Raw genomic sequence first — 25,904 nt, 5'->3', positions numbered from 1 at the left:
GCAGCGCCCAGGTTGCCATCAGCTGCTGTCACAGCAGGGAGGGCACAGGGCACCCCTCTGCTCTGACCCCAGTGCAAGGGAGCTGTGTCCTGCCAGAGGGGCACTGCCAGGCTCCTGTCTCCAGCTGGGCCATCCAGGCATGCACAGGAAACTCCTCACACAAGTCTGGCCTGAGCTCTGAAGAAAGCCTTGAAGTCCCTAAAGCCTTCTGTGACCCAAAGCAGGAAGGGAAGGGCCAGAGGAGCTGCAGGCCCTGTGCACAGGGGCTCCTCCATCCTCCAGAGGTCAGCTGCTAGAGGCTGTCCTGTGAGGGGGAAGAAGCTCCCAGAAGCTGCATGAAATCTGCAACAGGCTCTGAGCACTGGGGCTGAGCAGATGACCACAGGTTGCTGGCTCCAGAGTGCTCCTGGGCCCCTCTGCAGCAGCTCCCTCCCTGACACTGAGCCTCCACTCCTCCATGGTGGGCACCACTGGGCAGGGGCTGTGCAGAGGGGGCTGTGGTGAAAGGGGAAGGGGCAGGGGGTTGAAAGGAGCAGGGCAGAGTTAGGTTGGACACCAGGAGGAAGTTCTGCACCCTGAGGCTGGGGAGACACTGGGACAGGCTGCCTGAGGTGGTGAAGGTCCCTGGAGCCATTCAAGCTCAGCCTGGCTGTGTCCCTGGGCAGCCTGATCCAGTTGGAGATGTCCCTGCTGAGTGCAGGGGGTTGGACAAGATGCCCTTGGAGGGTCACCTCCAACCCAGACTATTCTGTGAGCCTGTGGCCTCCAGCTGAGCCTTCAGCTGCTGCCTGTGCCCATCCAGCTGCTTCCTTCTGCCTGTATTTACCTTTGGGGCTCCCAAGCAGCTCAGCCTTGCTTGCAGGAGCACTGTGCAGAGCCCACCCCTGGGACAGCATTTATTCAACACCTTCCTCTCCTCTGGCTCCTTGGGAGGCTGTAGCCCTGCACAGAAAACACCCAGGGGCTGACATCTGTCCCCAGACAAAGAGCCAGGCCTCAGGAATGCAGGAGTTGGGGCTGCTCAGGCTGAACAGGGAAGGCTCCAGGGAAAGCTCAGAGCAGCTTTCCAGTACCTGAAGGGGCTCCAGGGGATCTGGGGAGGGACTTTGGACAAGGGCTGGGAGTGCCAGGCTGAGGGACAATGGCTTTGAGCTGGGAGAGGGGAGACTGAGACTGGAGAGGAGGAAGAAATTGTTGAGAGTGAGGGTGGGGAGAGCCTGGCACAGGCTGCCCAGGGAGGCTGTGGCTGCCTCCTGCCTGGAGAAGGAGCCCTCTGCTGGGCTGCTCTCCCCTCCCAGCCTCTCCTTGCTGCTGCTGCCTCTCTTTGTGGCTCTCCATCTTTCCTGCTGCTGCAGTTTGGAAGGTCTAGCAAGAGCTTAGCTTCATCTCCCACCTCTGCTCACCCCAACCTTCCCCTCAGAGGACCAACAGCCCCCCAGGAGCCCACCTCACACAGAGGACCAACAGCCCCCCAGGAGCCCACCTCACACAGAGGACCAACAGCCCCCCAGGAGCCCACCTCAGCCAGCCTTATGCATTTCATGTAGCAGTTGGGAGACCATCCCTGTCCTTTCCCAAAGCAGCCAGAGGGCAGCTCCTTAGGTGCTGGCTGCTCTGGTGCCCCAGCCACGCTGAGAGGCTGCAGAGAGAGCCAAGATCACTCCTCAGAGGCTCAGCCTCTGCTTGCCCTTGGAGCTTTCCTTCAGACATGAAAGCAGAGGTTCTGCAGTACAAGCAGCTTGACCCAGCAGCTGCCCTGGGTGCTTCCAGAGAGGCTATTCCTGGCCTGTTCCTGTGCCTTTCTCAGCTGATGCAGTGCAGGCAGTTGGAAAAACAAAGAGGGGGGGAAGGCAAACTGACTTTGCCAAGATGCTTCATTCAGAGCTGAAGGGAGAGAGCTCAGAGCCACAAATCAGACATGATGAGACTCCTTCCCCCCTTCCCCAGTCTCATTCTTCCCTGTTTAGGTCAGATAAACTCTGTTCCCATGGTCCTTACACATTCCCATGGCAACCTGCTTAAACAAACAAGGCTGCAGCCTGTGGCTGGCCCTCAGCAGCAGCAAGGCTCCAAGGTGGGAGCTGAGCCCAGCCACGCTGGAGGCTCTCACAGCAGCATCACAGCTCCGAGCTAGGAGCCAGGCAGGCTCCCAGGGGCTGCTGTGCACCAGGAGAGCCGCTGGGACCATGTGCAGGAGCAGTGGGAGCAGGGAGGGCCTGGCAGCTCCCTCCCAGCAGCAGGAGGATGCTCCCAGACCTCCTGCACTTGTGGTGATTCTCTGCTTTGTCTTCAGTATTAGATGTGAGAAGTAGTGCTGAGCAGCCTCACCTGGACCCAGCCCAGGAGATAGGCAAGGCGAGGCTGGACAGGGTTCTAGGCAACCTGATCTGGTGGAGGATGTCCCTGCTGACTGCAGGGGGGGTGACTGGATGACCTTTGGAGGTCTCTTCCAACCCTTCTGTGATTCAGCAGAGTGCTGCCCTGCAGGACCCCTGGGCTGTGCCAGAGGGATGCTGCAGCTCCTGCCCAGGGGAGCAACCAGCAGAGCTGCACAGGCTGCAGCTGAAACCTCCCTGCTCCTCTCCTCTGCCTAGAGCTGACCTGAACCAGCTTAGAGTAAGGGGCAGGGGAGGCAGAACAGCTGTGCCAGCTGTGCCTCCACAGGAGTCTGCACCCCCAGCAGGGATTCTCCGTGCTGGTGGCACCACAGGCACCAGGGAGTCACTGCCAGGAAGGAGCTGCTGCTTCTCCTCCCTTCTGAGGCCACTTGAACAAGGGGCAGGGATCATATGCTGAGGCCAGGCCTCAGATCCTGGGGGCAGTTTTGGATCCCTCACTGCCAGAAGGACTTGGAGGGCTGGAGCAGGGCCAGAGAAGGGCAACAGAGCTGGGGAAGGGTCTGGAGAACAGGGCTGGGGAGGAGCAGCTGAGGGAGCTGGGGGGGTTTTAGTGTGGAGGAGGCTGGAGCCAGGTGGAGGAAGGTCTCAAGCTGACAAGGAGGTGATTCCTATCAGCCAGTCCCAGACAGGACACTGCCTGCCCACAGAAGGTGACTCACACAGCACTGACAGATGCTGAGGATGTGCCTGGAAGTTGGTTCCACAACCAGAGGCATCCTTGAGGGCCATCAGCCCAAGGCTGCTGACACAGCCACGCTGGGAAAACCCAACCTGAGCTACACAAACTCCTCTCCAGCAGCAGCCCAGAGCAGGAGCACTCCCAGAGCAGCCCCACTCTGGACTCTGGCAGGTCCACTCTGCTGCCAGCTGTGGCAGGGACTCTCATTCCCCCTGGCATTGTCTGCCTGAAGGCAGAGCTAGTTTTCCAGCCCAGGAACACTGCTGACAACTCAACTCAGCTTCAGCTGCAGCTTCACCATCACAGAACCATCACAGAGTGGCTCAGGCTGCAGGGACCTCAGAGCTCATCTCCTCCAACCCCCTGCCATGGGCAGGGACACCTCTCAGCTACACTCAGCTGCTCAAGGCCTCATCCAGCCTGGCCTTCAACACCCCCAGGCAGGAGGCAGCCACAGCCTCCCTGGGCAGCCTGTGCCAGACTCTCACCACCCTCACACTGAACAACTTCTTCCTCAGCTCCACTCTAACCCTGCTCTGCCTCAGCTTCAAACCATTCCCCCTTGGCCTGACTCTAGACACCCTCAAGAGAAGTCTCTCTGCAGCCTTCCTGCAGGATCCCTTCAGCTCCTGGCAGGCAGCTCTGAGGTCCCCCTGGAGCCTTCTCCTCTCCATGCTGCACACCCCCAGCTCCCTCAGCCTGTGCTCCCAGCAGAGCTGCTCCAGCCCTTGGATCATCTTTGTGGCCTCCTCTGGCCTCACTCCAACAGTTTCAGTGCTGGACCTGCAGCACCTGACCCAGTTTCCAGCCTGTCCTGACCGTGTCTCAGTGTCCCAAAGTACCATCCCTGACCCACAGACACCTGAGGGCCCAGGGGCTGCACAGCCATTGGCAGTCCCAGAGGTGCAGAGGAGGCAGCAGCAGCCTCCCTGGCTGTTAAAAGGCAAGAGAGAAGTGGAGCTGCACTACAGCAGAATCCCTGGGGGGCAGGGATGGACCCCCCTGCCGCTGGGTTTCCTCTGTTGTCTGAGCTGCAGGAATCCAGCAGGGCTGAGCTCTTACCCTGCACACAAAGTCCTCCTTTGGCCAAGCCCAGCACTGACCCCACAGGCAGCAGGTGCCCTCAGCTCCAGGGCTTCTCTTGGAATCAGAATCACTAAGGCTGGAACAGACCTTTGAGATCACTGAGACCAACCCTAACCCAGCTGCCATGAGCACTGAACCAGCTCCTGAAGCCCCACAGCTGCAGCTTCTTGAACTGAGTCCCATCCCTGGGAGTCCACCACCTCTCTGGGCAGCCTGTTCCAGCCCCTCTCCACTCTCTCAGTAAAGAATTTTTTCCTGATGGCCAACCTGAACCTCCCCTGGCACAACTCAAACCATTTCCTCTCATCCTGCTGCTGCTTGCTTGGGAGGAGAGACCAATGCTGACCTTACTCCTTTCAGAGCAATGAGATCTCTCCTCAGCCTTCTCTTCTCCAGTCTGAACAGCCCTCAGCTGCTCCTCACTGATGCCCTCCAAACCCCTCCCCAGCATCAGTGCTCTTCTCTGGACACCTTCCAGCACTTCAATGTCTCTTATCCTGTGGTGCCCAGAACTGAACCCAGCACTCAAGCTGTGGCTGCACCAGTGCCCAGGCCAGGGGCACCACCACTGCCCTTCTCCTGCTGGCCACACTGCTGGATCCAGGCCAGGCTGCTGCTGGCCTTCCTGGCCACCCCCTGGCCCCTGTTCAGCTGCCCATGCACCGGCACCCCCAGAGCCTTCTCCAGCCACTCTGCCCCAAGCCTGGAGCAGAGTGAACCAAGGGCAGGACCCAGCCCCTTGGTCTTGCTAAGCCTCCTCCCGCTGGCCTCAGCTGATTGCCGTAACCTGCCCAGGTCCCCGTGCAGAGCAGCTCAACACCGCCCCTGTCACCAGCGCCACAGCCGCCGGCGGTGCGCCCTGTGCCCTCGCTGCCGGGCTGCAGCTGCCCGCGGTGCTGCCCCACGCCGGGGTGCCGGCAGGGCGGGTGTGGAAGCGGGGCCGTGCCGCCCGCCGCCGGGGCCGTGCCGCCCGCTGCCGGGGCCGTGCCGCCCGCTGCCGGCGCCGTGCCGCCCGCTGCCGGGGCCGTGCCGCCCGCTGCCGGGGCCGTGCCGCCCGCCGCCGGGGCCGCTCTGCCCGCTGCCGGGGCCGTGCCGCCCGCTGCCGGGGCCGCTCTGCCCGCTGCCGGGGCCGCTCTGCCCGCTGCCGGGGCCGCTCTGCCCGCTGCCGGGGCCGCTCTGCCCGCTGCCGGGGCCGCTCTGCCCGCTGCCGGCGCCGTGCCGCCCGCTGCCGGGGCCGTGCCGCCCGCTGCCGGCGCCGTGCCGCCCGCCGCCGGGGCCGCTCTGCCCGCTGCCGGGGCCGTGCCGCCCGCTGCCGGGGCCGTGCCGCCCGCTGCCGGGGCCGTGCCGCCCGCTGCCGGCGCCGTGCCGCCCGCCGCCGGGGCCGCTCTGCCCGCTGCCGGGGCCGTGCCGCCCGCTGCCGGGGCCGTGCCGCCCGCTGCCGGGGCCGCTCTGCCCGCTGCCGGGGCCGCCCTGCCCGCCGCCGGGGCCGCTCTGCCCGCTGCCGGGGCCGTGCCGCCCGCCGCCGGGGCCGTGCCGCCCGCCGCCGGGGCCGTGCCGCCCGCCGCCGGGGCCGCTCTGCCCGCCGCCGGGGCCGTGCCGCCCGCCGCCGGGGCCGCTCTGCCCGCTGCCGGGGCCGTGCCGCCCGCCGCCGGGGCCGCTCTGCCCGCTGCCGGCGCCGTGCCGCCCGCTGCCGGGGCCGTGCCGCCCGCTGCCGGGGCCGCTCTCTTGATGGCTGCTGTCCTTCTTGCAGGTGGATCGCATCGCTGCCTCCAGAGACTGACCCCGCGCCGTCCCCAGCCGCCGCCGGCTGCCGCCCGACAGCCTCCAGGAGAAGCGCTCGGAGGGGTGAGCCGCGGGCAGCCACGGCCCCGGGCTGCCACCCGCTCTGCCCGCACCCCAGGGCCCTTCCTTGGCAGCAGCACTCGGGTCCTGCCTGCTCTGCAGCACCCCGGTTTTAGCCCCGATCAAGGCACAAACGTCCCCTTAGATACGCCCCAGCCGCAGCGTCCTTGCTGGCTGCACTTAGCACTGCAGCTCCTGCCTCCTCTTTAGGTCTTAAACAATAAAAGTCTCCAAAGATATCTTGATTTCTAAAGCCAGTGCCAAAGGCTTTGGGTCCCTGCTCCTTACCCTCTGGGTCCCTGCTCCTTACCCTCTGGGTCCTTGCTCCTTACCCTCTGGGCGTCTGCCTTCCCCCCTTTGGGAGCTCCTGCCTCAGGCTCCTGGTGCCTCCTGCTCCACAGTTTCAGCAGAGGCCCAGTGCAAGGCTCCACGGAGAACAGTCCTGGCCACAGAGTCCTTGCTGGCTGCACTTGGCACTGCAGATCAGGGCTGCAAGGGACCTCAAGGCTCAGCCAGTCCCAACCCCTGCCATGGCCAGGGACACCTCACACCACAGCAGGCTGCTCACAGCCACCTCCAGCCTGGCTGCAAACACCTCCAGTGCTGAGGCTTCCACCACCTCCCTGGGCAACCTGTGCCAGGCTCTCACCACCCTCCTGGGGAACAACTTCTTCCTCACATCCAATCTCAATCTCCCCACTTCTAGGTTTGCTCCATCCCCCCCAGTCCTATCACTCCCTGGCACCCTCTAAAGTCCCTCCCCAGCTTTCTTGTAGCCCCCTTCAGATCCTGGAAGGCCACATTTAGGTCTCCTCAGAGCCTTCTCTCCTCCAGACTGAGGCAGTTCCAGCCTCCTCTTTAGGTCTTACACAATAAAGTCTCCAAAGCTGTCTTGACTTCTAAAGCCCAAGCCAAAGGCAGAGCAATCTTCCCTCCAGATGCCAGCTTGGCTTTTCTTGGATGGTTTCTTCCCCTCTTGGCTGCTGCAGATCAAGAAACAAAGCCAAGTTCATGACCCCCCCACCCTCCCCCTTCTTTCCCTGTTCAGTGACCGCTTTGGTGGCTTAAGCCTGGGCTGCTTTGGTTTGAATTTTCAGGCTGAGGTGAGGATTTGTCCCACAGACAGCAGGGGGAGGTTGGACCTTGTGATGGTTCCGCTGCAGGAGCCCTGCTGGGCAGTGCTGCACCACAGCAGCCTCACCAGAGCAGGACAATGAGACACACAAAACCCCTGCTGAAACGTGCAGGGCAAGCTCCTGGGAGTGGAGAAAACCCAACCCCTGAGCTGTGATCAGAGCAGAGAGCTGCAAACCCTGCAGGAGACCTGGAGGAGTGGTGGTTGGGGCTTCAAGAGAGGCCTCTTGGCTCGGGGGGGAGCACTGCCAGGGACCATTGGCACACACGGGCTGAGGACACTGCTGGGAAGGGCTGGGGAGGGCTGGCTGGGGAGGTGCTCCAGGCCAGGCTGGCTGAGGCCTGGAGCAAGCTGTGCTGGTGGGAGGTGTCCCTGCCCATGGCAGGGGCTTGGAGCTGGATGAGCTCTGAGCTCCCTTCCAACCCAACCCACTCTGTGGGTCTAAGACTCCAAGCCTGACAGGCTTCAGAGCTGTGCATTACAGCCTGCAGTTAAACCCCCAAGCATTAAACCTTAAAAAGACCTCTAGGAAAAAAACCCAAACATTAAACAAAGGTGAAAAAGAGGAACTTTTGACTTCTGGCCAGCCCAGAGCTCCCAGGGAATGCTCTCTGTCAGGCAAGGAACTGGTTGTTGTTACTTCTAAACAAACAAAGCTCACTTGTTGGAGCCCAGAGCCTAATTGCTTTTTAGGGAAAGGAAAACTTTCCCCTTGGGATCCCCAGCAGCATTCCCTCCCTCCCTGCCTACCTCCCTGAGCACTGAGCACACAGTGAAGACCTCCAAGAAAAGCCCTGCCCTGGTGCAGAGAGCTCTGCCCTGCCCAGGGCACTGCCCTGCAGGCCCTGCCGTGCCCCTGTGCCCTGGCTCCCAAGCTCTGGGAGCTGCCCTCAGCTTCCCTCTGGCCTTCCTCCCAGGCAACCCTGCACACAGCTGGGTACAGCCCCAGGCACAGCTCCAGGCTGGGGGCAGAGTGGGTTGAGAGCAGCCCTGCAGAAAGAGCCTTGGGGGTGCTGGGTGCTGAGCAGCTCCCCAGGAGCCAGCAGTGCCTCCTGCAGCCTAAAGGCAGCTGGGTGCTGGGCTGCAGCCAGAGCAGGGTGGGCAGCAGGGCAGCAGAGGGGATTCTGCCCCTGGGCTCTGCTCTGCTCAGACCTCACCTCCAATCCTGCCTCCAGTTCTGGGGTCCCCAGCAGGAGGAGGACACAGAGCTGTGGAGTGAGGCCAGAGGAGGCCACAAAGATGCTCCAAGGGCTGGAGCAGCTCTGCTGTGAGCACAGGCTGAGGGAGCTGGGGCTGTGCAGCCTGCAGAGGAGAAGGCTCCAGGGGGACCTCAGAGCTGCCTGCCAGGACCTGAAGGGATCCTGCAGCAAGGCTGCAGAGAGACTTCTCCTGAGGGTGTCTAGAGCCAGGCCAAGGGGGAATGGTTTGAAGCTGAGGCAGAGCAGGGTTAGAGTAGAGCTGAGGAAGAAGTTCCTCAGTGTGAGGGTGGTGAGAGCCTGGCACAGGCTGCCCAGGGAGGCTGTGGCTGCCTCCTGCCTGGGGGTGTTGAAGGCCAGGCTGGATGAGGCCTGGAGCAGCTGAGTGTAGTTGAGAGCTGTCCCTGCCCATGGCAGGGGGCTGGAGGAGATGAGCTCTGAGGTCCCTGCAGCCTGAGCCACTCTGTGATGGTTCTGTGATGGTGAAGCTGCAGCTGAGGCTGTTTGGATGGAAGAGTTGAGTTGTCAGCAGTGTTCCTGGGCTGGAAAACTAGCTCTGCCATCTGCTGCACCCCGTGGTGGGGAGGTTGGAGATGATCTCTGAGGTCCCTTCCAAGCTGAGCCATTCTGTGATTCTATGATTTGTTTCAGCTGATCCCCCCCCTGGCTCCCAGAGGAGCAACACTGCCTCTAGGGAACAAAATTGGGTTGATGGCACCCAAGTGAGAGGCAGGGAAAGAGAGGTCCAAGCCCCAAAACCAGGAGGATATTTATTGCTCAAGTGAAGGCTAAACAGCACAAAGCAGGGAAGGAGAGAAGGGGACAAGGAGGGAGAGAAGGGGACAAGGAGAGGAAAGAGAGAAAGGGACAAGGAGGGAGAGAAGGGGACAAGGATAGGAGGGAGAGAATGGGACAAGGAGAGGAGAGAGAGAAAGGGACAAGGAGGGAGAGAAGGGGACAAGGATAGGAGGGAGAGAATGGGACAAGGAGAGGAGAGAGAGAAGGGGACAAGGAGAGGAGGGAAGGGGACAAGGAGAGGAGGGAGAGAATGGGACAAGGAGAGGAGGGAGAGAAGGGGACAAGGAGAGGAGGGAAGGGGACAAGGAGGGAGAGGAGGGGACAAGGAGAGGAGGGAAAGAAGGGGACAAGGAGAGGAGAGAGAGAATGGGATAAAGAGTGAGAGAAGGGGACAAGGAGAGGAGGGAAATAAGGGGACAAGGAGAAGAGGGAGAGAGTGGGACAAGGAGAGGAGAGAGAGAAAGGGACAAGGAGGGAGAGAAGGGGACAAGGAAAGGAGGGAAAGAAGGGGATAAGGAGAGGAGAGAAGGGGGCAAGGAAGGAGGGAATGAAGGGGACAAAGAGAGGAAGGAGAGAAAGGGACAAGGAGGGGAGGGAGAGAAGGGGATAAGGAGGGAGAGAAGGGGAAGGGATCCCTGGAGTCCCTGGTGGCTTTCCAGCAGTTTGTGCTGCCCTTTTTTGGGGTTTAATTGAATGTCATTTTTGTTTTGTTGAAATGTACTCCTCACATTCTGGTCTGTTGCTGTTTGACTGAATTTTCTGCAGTGGGAATGTAAAAATGTGCCACAGTGGACTGGGTTGGTGGCCTGGGTGGTCCAGCACTTGGCCCCAGCTTCTGTCTGCTTCAGCCAAAATTGTTTCAGTCAGGAATCTTCCTGGAGAGGTACAAAGGAAAGGCCAAATCCTGCAGCCCTCACTCAGGCACAAGTCCCTGCAGAGCAGTGAGGAGCTGGAGCAGGGCCAGAGAAAGGCAATGAAGCTCATGAAGGGTCTGGAGAACAGGGCTGGGGAGGAGCAGCTGAGGGAGCTGGGGGTGTTTAGTCTGGAGAGAAGGAGGCTGAGGGAGACCTCATTGCTCTCTGCAGCTCCCTCAGAGGTGGCTGGAGCCAGGTGGGGGCTGGGCTCTGCTCCCCAGTCTCAGGTGATAAAGAAAAAATGACCTGAAATTGTGCCAGGGGCAGCTGCCCTTCTCTGGACCTACTCCAGCCCCTCAATGTCCCTCTTGGAGTGATGAGCCCCAACCTGACCCCAGGATTCCAGCTGTGGCCTCCCCAGTGCCCAGCCCAGGGGCACAGTCCCTGCCCTGCTCCTGCTGCCCACAGCACTGCTGCTCCAGGCCAGGCTGCTGCTGCCCTCCTTGCCCAGCTGGGCACTCCCTGGCTCCTCTCCAGCTGCTGGCACCCAGCACCCCCAGGGCCTTTCCTGCTGGGCACTTTGCAGCCACTCTGCCCCCAGCCTGGAGCCTTCCTGGGGTGATTGTGGCCCAAGGGACCCAGCCCTTGGCTTTGCTAACCCTCATACAGCTGAGCTCAGCCCCTGGATCCAGCCTGGTCAGGTCCCTCTGTAGAGCCTCTGACCCTCCAGCAGATCAGCTCTGGCTCCTAGCTTGGTGCCAGCTGGCTGGGGGAGCCTCCATCCCCTTGTCCAGGTCATTGATGAAGGTACTGAACAGAGCTGGCCCCAGCCCTGGGGAGCACCACTGGTGACCAGCTGCCACCTGGAGGTCACTCCACTGCCCACCACTTTGGGCCAGGTCTTGACCCAGTGAATTGTCCCAGGCAGGAGCAGGCAGCTTCTCCAGGAGGATGCTGTGGGGTGCTGCAGGAGTTGTCCTGGTTTGCAGAGGACCTTTGGAGCACAGGACACTGAGAGTGGTGCAGGCTCCCCAGCTTCTGAGCTGCTTCTCAGGGCTGTCAGAAAAGCTTCTGGCTTTGGGAAGAAACCCCAAGGCCTTGTCCCCCTTAAACATTTGTCTTGCAGCTGTTCCCACAGAGCAGCCCCACACAGGGGACTCCTTTGTCTGCTTGGCCTTTGCCTGGCAGCAAGGCAGGATGAGGACTGATAGCAGCAGCCAGAGCTGAGCTTTCTGAGTCACTCTCTCTGCTGTCTCCCATTTCAAATGGGCACTCTTTGAACCTGTGCCAGCTGGGCCTCAGATAAGCAGCTGGGAGTTAGCTCCATATCTGCAGCATGAGCTAAACCCTCCCCTGCCTGCTGCAGAGAGCCTTTGGGTGTTGTAGGGTCCCAGCAAACTGAGGACTGGAGCTGACCCCAGGCTTCTCTGTCCAAAAGCCTCAAAGCTCTGCAGTCTGACAGACAGCAATGGAAGCCAGACCGAGCTGATGGCACTGGGCAAGATCCTGGTGCAGGTCCTGCTGCCAGGCTGAAGGACAACGGCACCAGGGGATGCCCAGGCTCTTGCACAGAGCCAGCACCAGGCCTGGGGCCAGAAGCACAGCCCCCTGGAGTGCACTGCTGGGACACCAGGTCTGAGTCAGTAAGCAGGAATGCCAAGGGGCTGTGTGTGCCAGCTGGGAACAGCTCTGAGGCAGCAAGGCCAGACTGGAGCTGCTCAAAAGAGAAAACTTCCATTGCCACCTCTCATGCCTGGCACCTGAGCTCCACTTCCTCTTCTGAAGCAGCAAATGCCACCTCCAACTCTGCTCCAGGAGCCTCCTTCCCTCTGTGCCCCGGGTCTGGCTTTCCCCAAAGCCAGGAGCTGTTCCTGTCCCTGTGGGGCTGCCCCTCAGGGTCACACTGCTGCTGCCAGGGCAATGGGTGGCACCAGCAGGCACTGGGGATGGATGGCTGCACCTCCACAATCACAGAATAGATCTGGTTGGGAGAGACCTCCAAGCTCAGCCACTCCAACCCTGCACCCAGCACTGCAGGGTCACCACCAACCCAGGACCCTAAGCTCCAGCTCCACACTGCTGGAACACCCCCAGGGATGGTGACTGCAGCACTGCCCTGGGCAGAGCATTCCAGTGTCTGAGAGCCCTTCCAGGGCAGAAATATTTCCTGAGATCCAGCCTGAGCCTCCCCAGGTGCAGCTTGGGACCATTTGCTCTGCTCCTGTTTGCCACCAAGGAGCAGAGGTTGTCCCCTGCTCACTGCAACCTCCCTTCAGGGAGCTGCAGGGAGCAATGAGGTCTCCCTCAGCCTCCTCTTCTCCAGCCTGACCCCCCCAGCTCCCTCAGCCCCTGCTCACAGCCCAGGGGCTCCAGGCCCTTCTCCAGCCTCATTGCCCTTCTCTGGCAGGCTCCAGCCCCTCGGTGTCCTTCCTGCAGTGAGGGCCCAGAGCTGAGCACTGCCCTCCAGCTGTGGCCTCCCCAGTGCTGAGCACCTCCTGTCCCTGCTGCCCACCCTGCTCCTGACCCCAGCCAGGCTGCCAGTGGCTTTCTTGGGCCCCTGGGCACTGCTGGCTCCTGGGCAGTGAGTGCCAACCAACACCCCCAGGTCCCTCTCCAGGTTGCAGCTTTCCAACCACACATCCCCAGGTCTGTAGCTCCCCATGGGGTTGCTGTGACCCAGGTGCTGGCCCTGGCCCTTGGCCTTGTTGATCTTCATCCTGTGAGCCTTGGCTCATGGGTCTGACCTCTCCACATCCCAGGGTAAAGCTTCCCAGCCCTGTAGCAGATGGACACAGCCACCCAGCCACTGTCATCTGCAGGGTGCCTCAGTCTCCTCACCCAGGTCATTGATAACGACATGGAAGAGGACAGGTCCCAGCCCTGAGCCCTGCTGCCTGGGCACCAGCCAGGCTCAGCTCCATTCCCTACCACTCTGGGGGTGCAAGCAGAGTGCTTTGGCACTCTGTGCTGGGGTTGGTACTGCTGGTGTTGCCATTGCTGGGGCTGCCAGTGCTGGGGTTGGCACTGCTGGGGCTGCCAGTGCTGGGGTTGGCACTGCTGTGGTTCCCATTGCTCTAAACCAGCAGACAGATAAAACCACCCCTCCAGCCCCCCAAAACCCCAACCAAACAGCTCTCATCCAATTCACAACAGACTCCCAAGCCCTGCCCCCTGGGAACAGACTCCCAAGCCCTGCCCCCTGGGAACAGACCCCCCAAGCCCTGCCCCCTGGGAACAGACTCCCAAGCCCTGGGAACAGACCCCCAAGCCCTGCCCCCTGGGAACGGACCCCCAAGCCCTGCCCCCTGGGAACAGACCCCCCAAGCCCTGCCCCCTGGGAACGGACCCCCAAGTCCTGCCCCCTGGGAACAGACTCCCAAGCCCTGGGAACAGACCCCCCAAGCCCTGCCCCCTGGGAACGGACCCCCAAGCCCTGCCCCCTGGGAACAGACCCCCAAGCCCTGCCCCCTGGGAACAGACCCCCAAGCCCTGCCCCCTGGGAACGGACCCCCAAGCCCTGCCCCCTGGGAACAGACTCCCAAGCCCTGGGAACAGACCCCCCAAGCCCTGCCCCCTGGGAACGGACCCCCAAGCCCTGCCCCCTGGGAACAGACCCCCCCAAACCTTGCCCCCTGGGAACAGACCCCCAAGCCCTGCCCCCTGGGAACAGACCCCCAAGCCCTGCCCCCTGGGAACGGACCCCCAAGCCCTGCCCTCTGGGCTCTTTTCTGGCAGTCAGGGAAGATGTTGCCCGGACTCCCTCAGCTCCCTGCTGCTGCCCAGCATTACAGGCAGCTAAAAATAATCCCTACCCCCTTCTGGGGCTTTCCCCACATCTGCTGTGGCTGCAGTTGGCAGGGCCCTGTTCTGCCATCCCCAGCAGCCAGGGTGAGGTGCTCTAAGCAGCCCTGCCTGGTGAAGGAGCCTCACAAGCTCTCTGGGGGGCGCTGCCAGCAGCTTCCCCGAGCACAGGACTTGCTCCTGTTTCCCAGGAGCAGAGGCAAGCCTGGAATCAGGCCCCATAAGCAGCAGGAGCTCTTCCCAAACCAGCAGCTGCTGCCCCTGCACACAGCCCTTTGCCCGTGCAGAGCTTGATCCCTGCCCCTGCTCCCAGGCTGTGGTCCTCAGCCCGTGCCAACAGCTTGGGTAAACATTTGAACATGGGAGCAAAAGCAGGAAAGTGCAAGCTGAGATTGAGGAGCACAAAGCAGGGAAGGAGAGAAGGAGGAAAGGAAGGAGAGAAGGTGGAGAGGAGGGAGAGAAGGAGGAAAGGGGGAAGAGAAGAAGAAAAGGGGAGAGAAGGAGGAAAAGTGAGAGAAAAGGAGGAAAAGTGGGAGAGAAGGAGGAAAAGGGAGAGAGAAGGAGGAAAGGGGAGAGAAGGAGGAAAGGGGAGAGAAGGAAGAAAGGGGGGAGAGAAGGAGAAAAGGGGAGAGAAGGAGAAAAGGGAGAGAAGGAGAAAAGGGGAGAGAGAAGGAGGAAAGGGAGAGAGAAGGAGGAAAGGGGAGAGAAGGAAGAAAGGGGGGAGAGAAGGAGAAAAGGGGAGAGAAGGAGAAAAGGGAGAGAAGGAGAAAAGGGGAGAGAGAAGGAGGAAAGGGGAGAGAAGGAGGAAAGGGGAGAGAAGAAGGAATGAGGAGAGTGAAGGATGTAGGCAGCTGAGTGGCTGATTTCCATCAGATGCTTCCTGATTGGGAAATGAGGACCCCACAGCCTAGCAGGGCACTGTGAGCCCCCCCTGAAATCCAGCCCAGGACTCCAACCCTCCCCTCAGCCTCCTCACTTGGGTCTGCAGTGTACAGAAGTGTTCATTTTCTCTGATCCCAGGCACTGCAGAGCCAGGAGGAGCCCCCTCCCCCCAGATTTCACTGTCCCAGAGGATTTTCCCCAGCTTTTCTTTAAAGCAGCCCAACGTTCCTACCCAGGGCCCAGCAATGGCAGCCAGGATCCTGCCTGGCAGTGCTGAGAGAGCTTTATAGGGCCAGAGACATTTCACACATCAGCCACCACCGACCCCAGCTCTCAGGAATGCAGACACTCTATTCCTGCCTGCCTGATGCTTTCCCAGAGGCTTTCCACTCAGTGAGAAATACTTAGAACAGGGATCCTGAAATCCCTGCCCCCCACCAGCTGCTTGCTGGTGAGCCCTGACTGTGCAAAGTGACCACCAGAGCTCCTGTGCGAGGTGAAATAAGCACTGAGCTGCTTCTAGAAGCAGCTAAAGGCACCCCCAAAAATGAGCAGGCAGCAGCAGGCCTCCAGGATGTGCCAGGAAGGATCTTCAGTGGGAATGGAAAGTGGAATATAGAAGTCCTCAGCTTCCTTGCAGGTGGAAGTGACCTCAGCCGGGGCAGCTCTCCACCCTCGGTGGGGTTTGTGCACGCTGTAGCTTCCCTCATTCCTCCAGCTCTGGAAGAGACCTCACAGCTGCATGGCTGTGAACCAGAGCCAGCCATAAGAGGGACACAGATCTGTTGGAGTCCACAAAGATGCTCCAAGGGCTGCAGCAGCTCTGCTCTGAGCACAGGCTGAGGGAGCTGGGGGTGTTCAGCATGGAGAGGAGAAGGCTCCAGGGGGACCTCAGAGCTGCCTGCCAGGAGCTGAAGGGATCCTGCAGGAAGGCTGCAGAGAGACTTTTGACAAGAGTGTCCACTGATAGGACAGGGGGAAATGGATTTAAATTGGGGGAGAATAGGTTTAGATTAGACCTTAGGAAGAAATTCTTCACTAGGAGGGTGGCAAGAGGCTGGAGTGGATTGCCCAGGGAGGCTGTGGCTGCCTCCTGCCTGGAGGTGTTGAATGCCAGGCTGGATGAGGCCTTGAGCAAGCTGTGCTGGTGGGAGGTGTCCCTGCCCATGGCAGGGGTTTGGTGCTGGCTGAGCCTTGAGGTCCCTTCCAGCCCTGACAATTCTGTGATCCTAACTGTGAGAGCAGACAGAGTCAGCTGCTGCCTGTGGCTGCTGGGCTCTGTCAGGACATGCCTGTGTTGAAGGCTGCTGAGTTAGCTGTGGGGCATGAGAAGTATCCTGTGTCTGAGACAGGCTGGGGGCTGCTCAGGGACAGAGCTGAGGTGGGGTCATGTCTGCATGAAAACAGCTTCTGTGTCAGGCAGAAGGTGCTCTGGACTGTCAGGAAGAAAAACATCACAGAAAGCAGCAGGTTGGAAAGGATCCTCCAAGGGCATCCTCCCCACCCCCTGCACTCAGCAGGGACAGCTCCAGCTGGAGCAGGCTGCCCAGGGACACAGCCAGGCTGAGCTTGAATGGCTCCAGGGATGGAGCCTCAGCCCCAGCCCTGGGCAGCCTGCTCCAGTGTCTCCCCAGCCTCCCTGTGCAGAGCTTCTCCTGATGTCCAACCCAACTCTGCCCTGCTCCAGTTTCAAACCACTGCCCCTGGGCCTATCTCCACAGCCCCTTCTGAACAGTCCCTGCCCAGCCTGGCTGCAGGTCCCCTGCAGATACTGAAATGCAGCTCCCTGGAGCTTTCTCTTCTCCAGGCTTGAGTTCAGGTTTGAGGTCTCCAGGATGATGAATGAAAACCTTGTGAGCAGGGTCCTCCTCCTCTCCTCTCTCCCTCCCTTTGCCTCAAGAAATCTGATGGAGCCCAGCAGAGATTTGTGTAGTTCTTTAATACTAACATCAAGGCCAGCAAGAGTAATGACTGGAATTAACAAATGACACATGCAACAAACAGAGGGAGGAAGAACATCATTGCACAGCGCTGGCTGAGCTGACAGATGCCACTCAGCACCCCAGCAGAATTCTTGCTGCTTTTCCTTTGCTGCATCAGCACCACCTTGCCCACTGGGTACCCTCCACCCTTGCCAGAGCTCTCAGGAGCCAGACTGCCCCTGCCTTCCCCAGAATAAGCAGTGACAGAAGATGCCTTCACACACCAAGGAGAGAGAGGATTTGGATGAGCACAAAGCTGCTGTGTGGGAGGAGTGCTCCCAGATGCAGCCAGCACCAGTTTGCACCATTTCAGCAATTCACCTCCCCCTGCAATCTTTGCCCAAGGCAGCTGCTCAGGTCCTGCCAGGCTGCAAGGCACTGCCAGTGAGGTTTGCATGACCACAAATCAATGGGAGGAACCCAAGTGACCTGCTTCAGAGCAGATGAAACCATCAGCTGCTCCCTCAATGCCATCTCTGTCGATTGGTGTTCAGGGCAGCCTGTGCAGGCAGTGCCGAGCTGGTGGAGCGGTGGATGTGCAGCTGGTGACCTGCAGAAGTCTTCTGAGGCTGCAGGGCAGAGGCAGAGCCTCTCAGCTCCTGTGGCTCTGTGGTGCAAGGTCACTCCAGACGTGGCCAGTGTGGGCTGGTGGCCTGTGTAATGTGTTTCTAGAAGGTTCTATGGACAGAGGATACATAGGGTGCCACACAGCAGTGCATGGGACACCAGCTAAGTCAACCTCATTTACACAACATTAATTGGCAGTGGAAGCTGGCTCAAAGTCAGGGCCAAATCTTCTTCTTTGCCTGACATTAAGTTACTCTCCAAGGACCAGCACTGAAGGATTCTGATCTTTAAAAGCATGCTTGGTGCCATTGTAGCAGCCAGGTTTAAGCTGATCTCAAATGCAGGATCACAGAACTGTCAGGGCTGGAAGGCACCTCAAGGATCAGCCACTTCCAACCCCCCTGCCATGGCCAGGGACACCTCACACCAGAGCAGGCTGCTCAGAGCCCCATCCAGCCTGGCCTTAAAAACCTCCAGGGATGAGGCTTCCACCACCTCCCTGGGCACCCTGTGCCAGGCCCAAGCTCCCCACCAAGCATGCTCCAGTTTGTCTGGGAAGGTTAGCAAAGGTCCACCCCAACCAGCATGGGTGCTCTGCTCAGCACCCAGTCACCCACATCCCTCCTGCCTGTCTCTGCAGCCCCTCCCTGCATGGGTGGTCAAAGCTTCTGTGCTGGTGGGGCAAGGGAGGGGCAGAGGCTGGAGCTCAGGGCCTCAATCAATGCCGTGTAAGAGAGGTGCTCGTCGCTGCAGGAAGTGTTTGTACATCGGTCACAAAGGCAATAAACCATCAGGACAAACAAAAACACAACAAGCACAGCTTGGTAACTGCCATGAAATGTCACTGGCTTCAGAATAAGTTACTACACCTCGAAAACAAATGGTCTGCTATCCACAGGGGATAGGAAATGCTTCCATCTAACACATGGTAAGCATGCAGGAACAATATGTACACCAAAGGTGGAGCTGGGTTTGCTTTCACACACTGCCTGATTACACAGAGAGGAGTTGCTGAAGCATCACTTCCCTGGCCTGATCCAGGCTTTATTTGCTTCCATTTCCAGCCTGATCTAGATTTTATTTGCTTCCATTTCTAGCCTGATCCAGGTTTTATTTGCTTCCTTCTCCTAGCCTGATCTAGGTTTTATTTGCTTCCATTTCTAGCCTGATCCAGGCTTTATTTGCTTCCATTTCTAGCCTGATCCAGGCTTTATTTGCTTCCTTCTCCTAGCCTGATCTAGGTTTTATTTGCTTCCATTTCTAGCCTGATCCAGGTTTTATTTGCTTCCATTTCTAGCCTGATCCAGGTTTTATTTGCTTCCATTTCTAGCCTGATCCAGGTTTTATTTGCTTCCATTTCTAGCCTGATCTAGGTTTTATTTGCTTCATTCTCCTAGCCTGATCTAGGTTAAATTTTTCTTCTTTTTCCTAGCCTGATCTAGGTTTTATTTTGCTTCATTATTTTAGCCTGATCCAGGTTTCCTTTTGCTTCCTTTCCTAGCCTGATCCAGGTTTCCTTTTGCTTCCTTTCCTAGCCTGATCCAGGTTTCCTTTTGCTTCCTTTCCTAGCCTGATCCAGGTTTCCTTTTGCTTCCTTTCCTAGCCTGATCCAGGTTTCCTTTTGCTTCCTTTCCTAGCCTGATCCAGGTTTCCTTTTGCTTCCTTTCCTAGCCTGATCCAGGTTTCCTTTTGCTTCCTTTCCTAGCCTCATCCAGGTTTCCTTTTGCTTCCTTTTCCTAGCCTGACCTAGGTTTGCTTTTTCTTCCTACTCCCAGCCTGATCTAGGTTTAATTTTCCTTCCTTTCCTAGCCTGATCATCTTGCTCCTTTTAACACCATAGGGTTTGGGTTGGTTTGGTTTTGTTTCTCCTCCTCAGTTTGGGGAGAATGAAAGCTCCTGTCTCTACCTGTAAGAGGTTAGCTTTAGTCCTGGAGCAGACACTGCTTTATTTATCCCCAGCAGCAGGTTTGAACTTATTGGTGAATTGACAGACAACAAACTAAAACTCCCAGTGCTGGATGGCTGAGAAGCAGTTTCCTTCCCCAGATGTCTTTGACATCCTGAGGATCTGATAGGGATCCATCAGTCCTGTTTTACACTGCTCCCAGTCTCACCATGAAGCCAAACCACAGAGCTCTCTAACGAGGTCCCATCCATCACAAGAGGGAAGCCAACCAGGTGCTGAGAGCTTCCCACTCCCCCCCTGCCAATCACAAAGTCCTGGCCCTGAACCAGCAGCAAAACTGTTGGGTCTGCCCCTCATGGGGGACTGCTCTGTGCTGCCTGCAGACAAAGCAGTGAGGTGGGGGAGTGAGCCAGGCCAGCCCTGGCTGTGGGCTGAGTCTTCAGACCCATGGTGAGAGGTGGGTTTAGGGTCACCTACCGGACAGCCAGCAGCAGGTGGGGGCCAGGCAGACTGACTCTGAGGCTCATGGGAAAGGTCCATTCACAAATGTCCTTACCAAGAGGGTCCCAGGTCAAGCCTCCACTGAGTCTTTTCATCTCTTCCCTTTCCTCTTTCAGGTTTTTTTTTTCTTTTCCCCCCCCTTTTAAATATTTTTCTTTTCCCCTTTCCTTTCCCCCTTTCCTTTCCCCCCTTTTCCTTTCCCCCCTTTCCTTTCCCTCCTTTCCCTTTCCCCCCTTTCCATTCCCCCCTTTCCTTTTCCCCCTTTCCTTTCCCCCCTTTCCTTTCCCCCCTTTCCTTTCCCCCCTTTCCTTTCCCCCCTTTCCTTTCCCCCCTTTTCCTTTCCCCCTTTCCTTTCCCCCTTTCCTTTTCCCCCCTTTCCTTTCCCCCCTTTCCTTTCCCCCCTTTCCTTTCCCCCCTTTCCTTTCCCCCCCTTTCCTTTCCCCCATTTCCTTCCCCCCCTTTCCTTTCCCCCCTTTCCTTCCCCCCCTTTTCCTTTCCCCTCCTTTTTCCCCTTTCCCCTCCTTTTTCCCCTTTCCCCTTTTTGTCTTTTTCCTTTTTCCTTTCCTTCCCCCCCTTTCCCTTTTTCCTTTCTTTTTCCCCTCTCTCTCTCTTTTTTCTTTTTTCTTTTTTTTTTCTCCTTTTTTTTTTTTCTAGAAAAGCTAAAATTAGTATTTCCAACAGCACTGAAGTAAGTACTTGGCAAAGCATTTCTCTATCTGGTAAAACAAAACAACACAAAAGATATGATTATGAGAACCCTTAGACAGTCCAAGACCTGCAGGTGCTAAGAGGCTTTGCCTCCTATGCCTTGGCAGCTGCCAGGGAGAGCTGTTCTGTGAGAACTGATCCTGACAGCAAAGGAGGGGAGCTGGAGGCCTGACTGCAGTGCTGAGTGAGCTGACCTCTGCCTGGCTGTGTGCTGCAGGTTGGCTAGAGGCTGCCAGGTGTGAGCAGGCAGTGTGGTGGGATGTGGTGGGGGTGCCAGGAAGGTGAGGAGAAGCAGAGAGAAATGCAGCCAGTGCATTTCTGGGGGGGCTGATTCTCAGCTGGTGTGGCCCCTGTGCTGAGCTGGGCCTTAGTCAACAGCTGCTTGCTGTTGAGAGCTGACACAGTGAGCAAGCAGCCTGGGGTCTGGAAGGCATCTGCTACTCAGTCAGGAAGGGAAAGCAAAAAAGAACAAATCCCTGTGGCAACATTTCCAGGGCAAAAGAATGCAAGGTGGAGAAAAGCCAGAAAGGCATCAGTGGGAACCACCTCCTGTGACTAACGAGGAGCCAGAGCAGACTGGCTGGAGCTGATGCCCCTCTCCTGCCTCTCTTCAGATGCAGAAACTTCCCTCTGGCATGGGAATGGGCATGAAATGACCCTGCTGGCCTGCAGGGTCATCCATCAGCTGGATGGACATCCTCAGGCCAACCGAATGCAAAGGCTCTCCTGTCAGTCACAGCCTTCCTGCATTCCTTTGCTCTGCCTTCACGGCCATCTCTGTCCCCCTGCGAGTGCTGAAGGCTGACCTGTCACCAGTCACTCCTTGTCCTCAGGGGCTGTGGCCAGAGCCCTGGGATGGGTTTGATTGAGTTCCAGGCTGGCACTCCCCTGCACTGCCACACCCCAACAAGCACCAACCACAGCTCCTTCTCCTTCCCACTCCCTGCCAGATGGCAGCACCTCCCTGCTCCGGCTCCTGGCCCGCGGGACCGCTGCCTGGCACCGATTCCTTGCGGGCTGAGGAGGGCTCCTGCGCTTCAGACCTGCTGCTGCTGTCACTGTCTGGCAGCTGGCCCGGGAGTGAGATGCGGTCAGCTTTGTGTCACGCTGGGGGCCTCGCACCACGAAGTCCGGCCGGGCGTCTCTGGGCAGCTGGCTGGGATGTCCACACTTGGCAGAGTGTTCTGCAGTCCTTCCCTGGGGGAGCTGCCTGTCTGGAGGCCTTACTCGAGTCATCCATTCCTTTATTGTTTCAAGGCACGCTGGAGTCACCACGGGGAGGCAGAGGGACACAGAGGGGGAGAGCCTCGCAGGAATGGACCTCCAGTGGTCTGCAGTCTCTTGGCTTTCCTTGCTTTCTTGGTGGCACTGATGCACAAAGGGACTTGGAAACAGAAGAAAACTAAAGGAGAAAGGCCTGGGTCTGTGGTCACTCGTATCAGGGACAGTCTGGCTTCCTCTAGCCCCCCACCCCCCGGCTGGCTGTGGTACAGTACTGCTGAAAGCCTCTGAACGCTGCTGCGAGAGCCGGCAGCGAGGCCACCGCCCTAGGCTGTGGGGCGGGGGGGGGGCCGGGACGGGGGGGGGGCCCTGTTGGGAGGGGGCGCCTGGGGTGGGGGAGGGAGGGGTGGGAGCGTGGAGGATGGGGATGGGGTGTGGGGTGTGGGGGAGCTGGGCGGGGGGGGGGTGTAGATGGGAGCTGGGGGCAGGGGGTTGTAGATGGGTGCTGGGAGTGGGGGTGAGGCAGGGTAGGTGTTGTTGAGGGGGTACTTGGGGGGGGCCTCCGTGTTCTTCACCCTGGTGAAATTGATGCAGCGGCCCTGGAACGAGAGGGAAAGCAGAGTTAGTGATGGGGCACAGCTCAGGCCCCTGCCTGGCTCCCTGCAGGCAGCAGCTGCCCTCCTTGGGACAGACCTGTAAGGGCAAGTCCTGTGCCGGGTGACCAGGAGCTTCAGCACCACCGGCAGCAGCTCCTGCAGGGAAGGAGGCTGAGATCCTCCCACACTGCTCTCTGCCTCCAGCGCTTCAGAGAGAGCCTTGAGCACTTCAGGTCAGACACTGGAAGAGCTGGCAGCAGGCACCCCTGGGCTGGGGTCTGACCAGTGCACAACCCACAGTGCCTGCCCCTGCAGGAGCCTCTGCCCAGACCTCAGTGTTCAACTTCCAACAGCATCAAGCCTGAACTTTCATCAAATCAGCACAGAATGGCTCAGGTTGGAAGGGACCTCAGAGATCATCTGCTGCAACCTCTCAGCTAGACTCAGCTGCTCCAGGCCTCATCCAGCCTGGCCTTCAACACCCCCAGGCAGGAGGCAGCCACAGCCTCCCTGGGCAGCCTGGGCCAGACTCTCACCACCCTCACAATGAACTTCTTCCTCAGCTCCACTCTAACCCTGCTCTGCCTCAGTTTCAAACCATTCCCCCTTGGCCTGGCTCTAGACACCCTCAGGAAAAGTCTCTCTGCAGCCTTGCTGCAGGATCCCTTCAGGTCCTGGCAGGCAGCTCTGAGGTCCCCCTGGAGTCCTCTCTCCAGGCTGAACACCCCCAGCCCCACAAGCAGAGCTGCCCCAGCCCTTGGATCATCTTTGTGGCCTCACTCCAGCAGCTCTGTGTCCTTCTTGTGCTGGAGACAGCAGACCTGGACTTTTGCACCCTTGCAGCCCCTCTCCTTCCAGCACCTGACTTTTGTGTCCTACTTCCACCCATTTCCAGCAGATTTAGTCAGCTGAGTTCCTTGCTCAGATTTAGTCAGCTGAGTTCCTTGCTCAGATTTAGTCAGCTGAGTTCCTTGCTCAGATTTAGTCAGCTGAGTTCCTTGCTCAGATTTAGTCAGCTCAGATCCTTGCTCAGATTTAGTCAGCTCAGTTCATTGCTCAGATTTAGTCAGCTCAGATCCTTGCTCAGATTTAGTCAGCTCAGTTCCTTGCTCAGATTTAGTCAGCTGAGTTCCTTGCTCAGATTCAGCCAACTGAGTTCCTTGCTCAGATTCAGTTAACTGAGTTCCTTGCTCAGATTTAGTCAGCTGAGTTCCTTGCTCAGATTTAGTCAGCTCAGATCCTTGCTCAGATTTAGTCAGCTCATTTCCTTGCTCAGGATTCCTCCTGAACTCCTCCTCTTCTTCCTCAGGATGTGCTGCTGCTGCTGTGGTGCTCCTGGGGAGCCCCTAAATAGCTTCTCTTGCTCTCTGGTGCTAAGCTACAGTTTGTTGTGCATTTTTAAACACAACCTTTGCCCCCTGAGCTGCTCTGATTTGCATTCCCCCACCCCTCCCCCTAAATTCCACCTGCAAAAGATCCCACTGTAAATAACCAAATGTCAGGATCTTGCAGCATGGATTCATTCTTTCAGATATGAAATCATCCCAGGAGGCACCAGAGGATTTCTGGGCCCATGCTTTGGGTTGTGGGTTTGTTTTGGATCTGTGAGCAGCAGCTTTCATGTTTCTGTTTCCCTCTCCCAAAGTCAATGATTTTCCTGGTGAGAAATAAAAAGGCAGCTGGAGGCCTGAGCCCATGGCTGGAGCAGGGCTGCAGGGGGAACAGCAGCAGGCAGCCTAAGCCTCTGCACAGCTCTGGGGTCCCTCCCTGCTGCACAAATGTGTCTGCTTCCAGCTCTGTGCCTTAAAACCATAGAATCAGGTTGGAAGGGACCACAAGGATCAGCTAGTTCCAACCCCCCTGCCATGGGCAGGGACACCCCACACTAGATCAGGCTGCCCAGAGCCTCAGCCAGCCTGGGCTTAAACACCTCCAGGGACAGGGCCTCAACCACCTCCCTGGACAACACATCCCAGGGCTTCACCACTCTCATGGGGAAGAACTTCCTCCTCACCTCCAGCCTGAATCTCCCCACCTCCAGCTTCATTCCATTCCCCCTAGTCCTATCACTACCTGACAGCCTGACAAGTCCCTCCCCAGCCTTCTTGGAGCCCCCTTCAGGTACTGGAAGGCCACAAGGAGGTCACCTCAGAGCCTTCTCTTCTCCAGACTGAACAACCCCAACTCCTTCAGTCTGGCCTCACAGGAGAGGTGCTCCAGCCCTCTGCTCATCCTCATGGCCCTTCCCTGGACACCTTCCAGCATGTCCTTCCCCCACCCTGTGGGCAATTGCTCTGCAGAAGAGGGACCCAAAGAGAAAGGAGATGTTGGTAGAAGGGCAGAAGGGTGATGGAGAAGGACTTGACAAGATGAGAGTCTTGCATTATGGTCCCAAGCTGCACCTGGGGAGGCTCAGACTGGATCTCAGGAAATATTTCTGCCCTGGAAGGGCTCTCAGACACTGGAATGCTCTGCCCAGGGCAGTGCTGCAGTCACCATCCCTGGGGGTGTTCCAGCAGTGTGGAGCTGGAGCTTAGGGTCCTGGGTTGGTGGTGACCCTGCAGTGCTGGGTGCAGGGTTGGAGTGGCTGAGCTTGGAGGTCTCTCCCAACCAGATCTATTCTGTGATTGTGGAGGTGCAGCCATCCATCCCCAGTGCCTGCTGGTGCCACCCATTGCCCTGGCAGCAGCAGTGTGACCCTGAGGGGCAGCCCCACAGGGACAGGAACATCTCCTGGCTTTGGGGAAAGCCAGACCCGGGGCACAGAGGGAAGGAGGCTCCTGGAGCAGAGTTGGAGGTGGCATTTGCTGCTTCAGAAGAGGAAGTGGAGCTCAGGTGCCAGGCATGAGAGGTGGCAATGAAAGTTTTCTCTTTTGAGCAGCTCCAGTCTGGCCTTGCTGCCTCAGAGCTGTTCCCAGCTGGCACACACAGCCCCTTGGCATTCCTGACACAAAGGAGCTGGTGTGGAGGGGCTGACACATAAAGAGACACAGACAGCTCCTCTCCAGGAGCTCTGCCAATGATACCATCATGCTCTGTGGATGTGAGGAAACATCTGCCTGAGCTCTGGCTGCTCAGCAGAGGAGAGAGGCTGCCTTGCTGGAGCACTGAAGCGTGTAGAGCAGCACAGCTGAGTGCAGGCAAGGGGAGGGTAAGGAAAACAAAGATCTCACAGAGCCTTCAGCTGCACCAAGCTCAACACAAAAGCAACACCTCAGGGATGCTCTGAGTGTGGTGGCAGCTGAGCCCTCTGCATGGCTCAGCCCTGGACTTCTGTCAGCAGGAAAAACCTCTGGCTTCAACTCAGGATCTCCTCCAGGAATTAGGCTCCAAGGCAGAGACCAATGTAACAGCCCTGAGTGCTAGATCCTGCCTCCAGCTCTGGGGTCCCCAGCAAGAGAAGGACACAGAGCTGCTGGAGTGAGCCCAGAGGAGGCCACAAAGATGATCCAAGGGCTGGAGCAGCTCTGCTGTGAGCACAGGCTGAGGGAGCTGGGGCTGTGCAGCCTGCAGAGGAGAAGGCTCCAGGGGGACCTCAGAGCTGCCTGCCAGGAGCTGAAGGGATCCTGCAGCAAGGCTGCAGAGAGACTTCTCCTGAGGGTGTCTGAGCCAGGCCAAGGGGGAATGGTTTGGAGCTGAGGCAGAGCAGGGTTGGAGTGGAGCTGAGGAAGAAGTTGTTCATTGTGAGGGTGCTGAGAGCCTGGCACAGGCTGCCCAGGGAGGCTGTGGCTGCCTCGTGCCTGGGGGTGTT

The 25,904-nt window shown here is 58.6% G+C and overlaps 2 protein-coding genes across 2 annotated transcripts in view; one reads left to right on the top strand and one right to left on the bottom strand.

The window, feature by feature from the left end:
* GFPT1 (glutamine--fructose-6-phosphate transaminase 1) overlaps positions 1–6,002 on the top strand; it is a 59,873-nt gene extending 53,871 nt beyond the window's left edge. Inside the window, exon 19 of the mRNA XM_054174875.1 lies at positions 5,915–6,002. Coding sequence (XP_054030850.1) covers positions 5,915–5,944 — 30 coding nt within the window. The 3' untranslated portion in view covers positions 5,945–6,002. The remainder of the gene's footprint in view (positions 1–5,914) is intronic.
* A 15,881-nt stretch (positions 6,003–21,883) lies between these two features.
* The window catches only part of ANTXR1 (ANTXR cell adhesion molecule 1), a 126,840-nt gene continuing 122,819 nt past the window's right edge, over positions 21,884–25,904 (bottom strand). The window contains exon 18 of the mRNA XM_009900581.2: positions 21,884–22,156. Coding sequence (XP_009898883.2) covers positions 21,884–22,156 — 273 coding nt within the window. The remainder of the gene's footprint in view (positions 22,157–25,904) is intronic.

Source organism: Dryobates pubescens, chromosome 31, assembly GCF_014839835.1.
Source record: "Dryobates pubescens isolate bDryPub1 chromosome 31, bDryPub1.pri, whole genome shotgun sequence".
Taxonomy (NCBI): domain Eukaryota; kingdom Metazoa; phylum Chordata; class Aves; order Piciformes; family Picidae; genus Dryobates; species Dryobates pubescens.
Note: the sequence above shows the minus strand (reverse complement) of the source record. Positions and strands in the feature narration are given on the sequence as shown.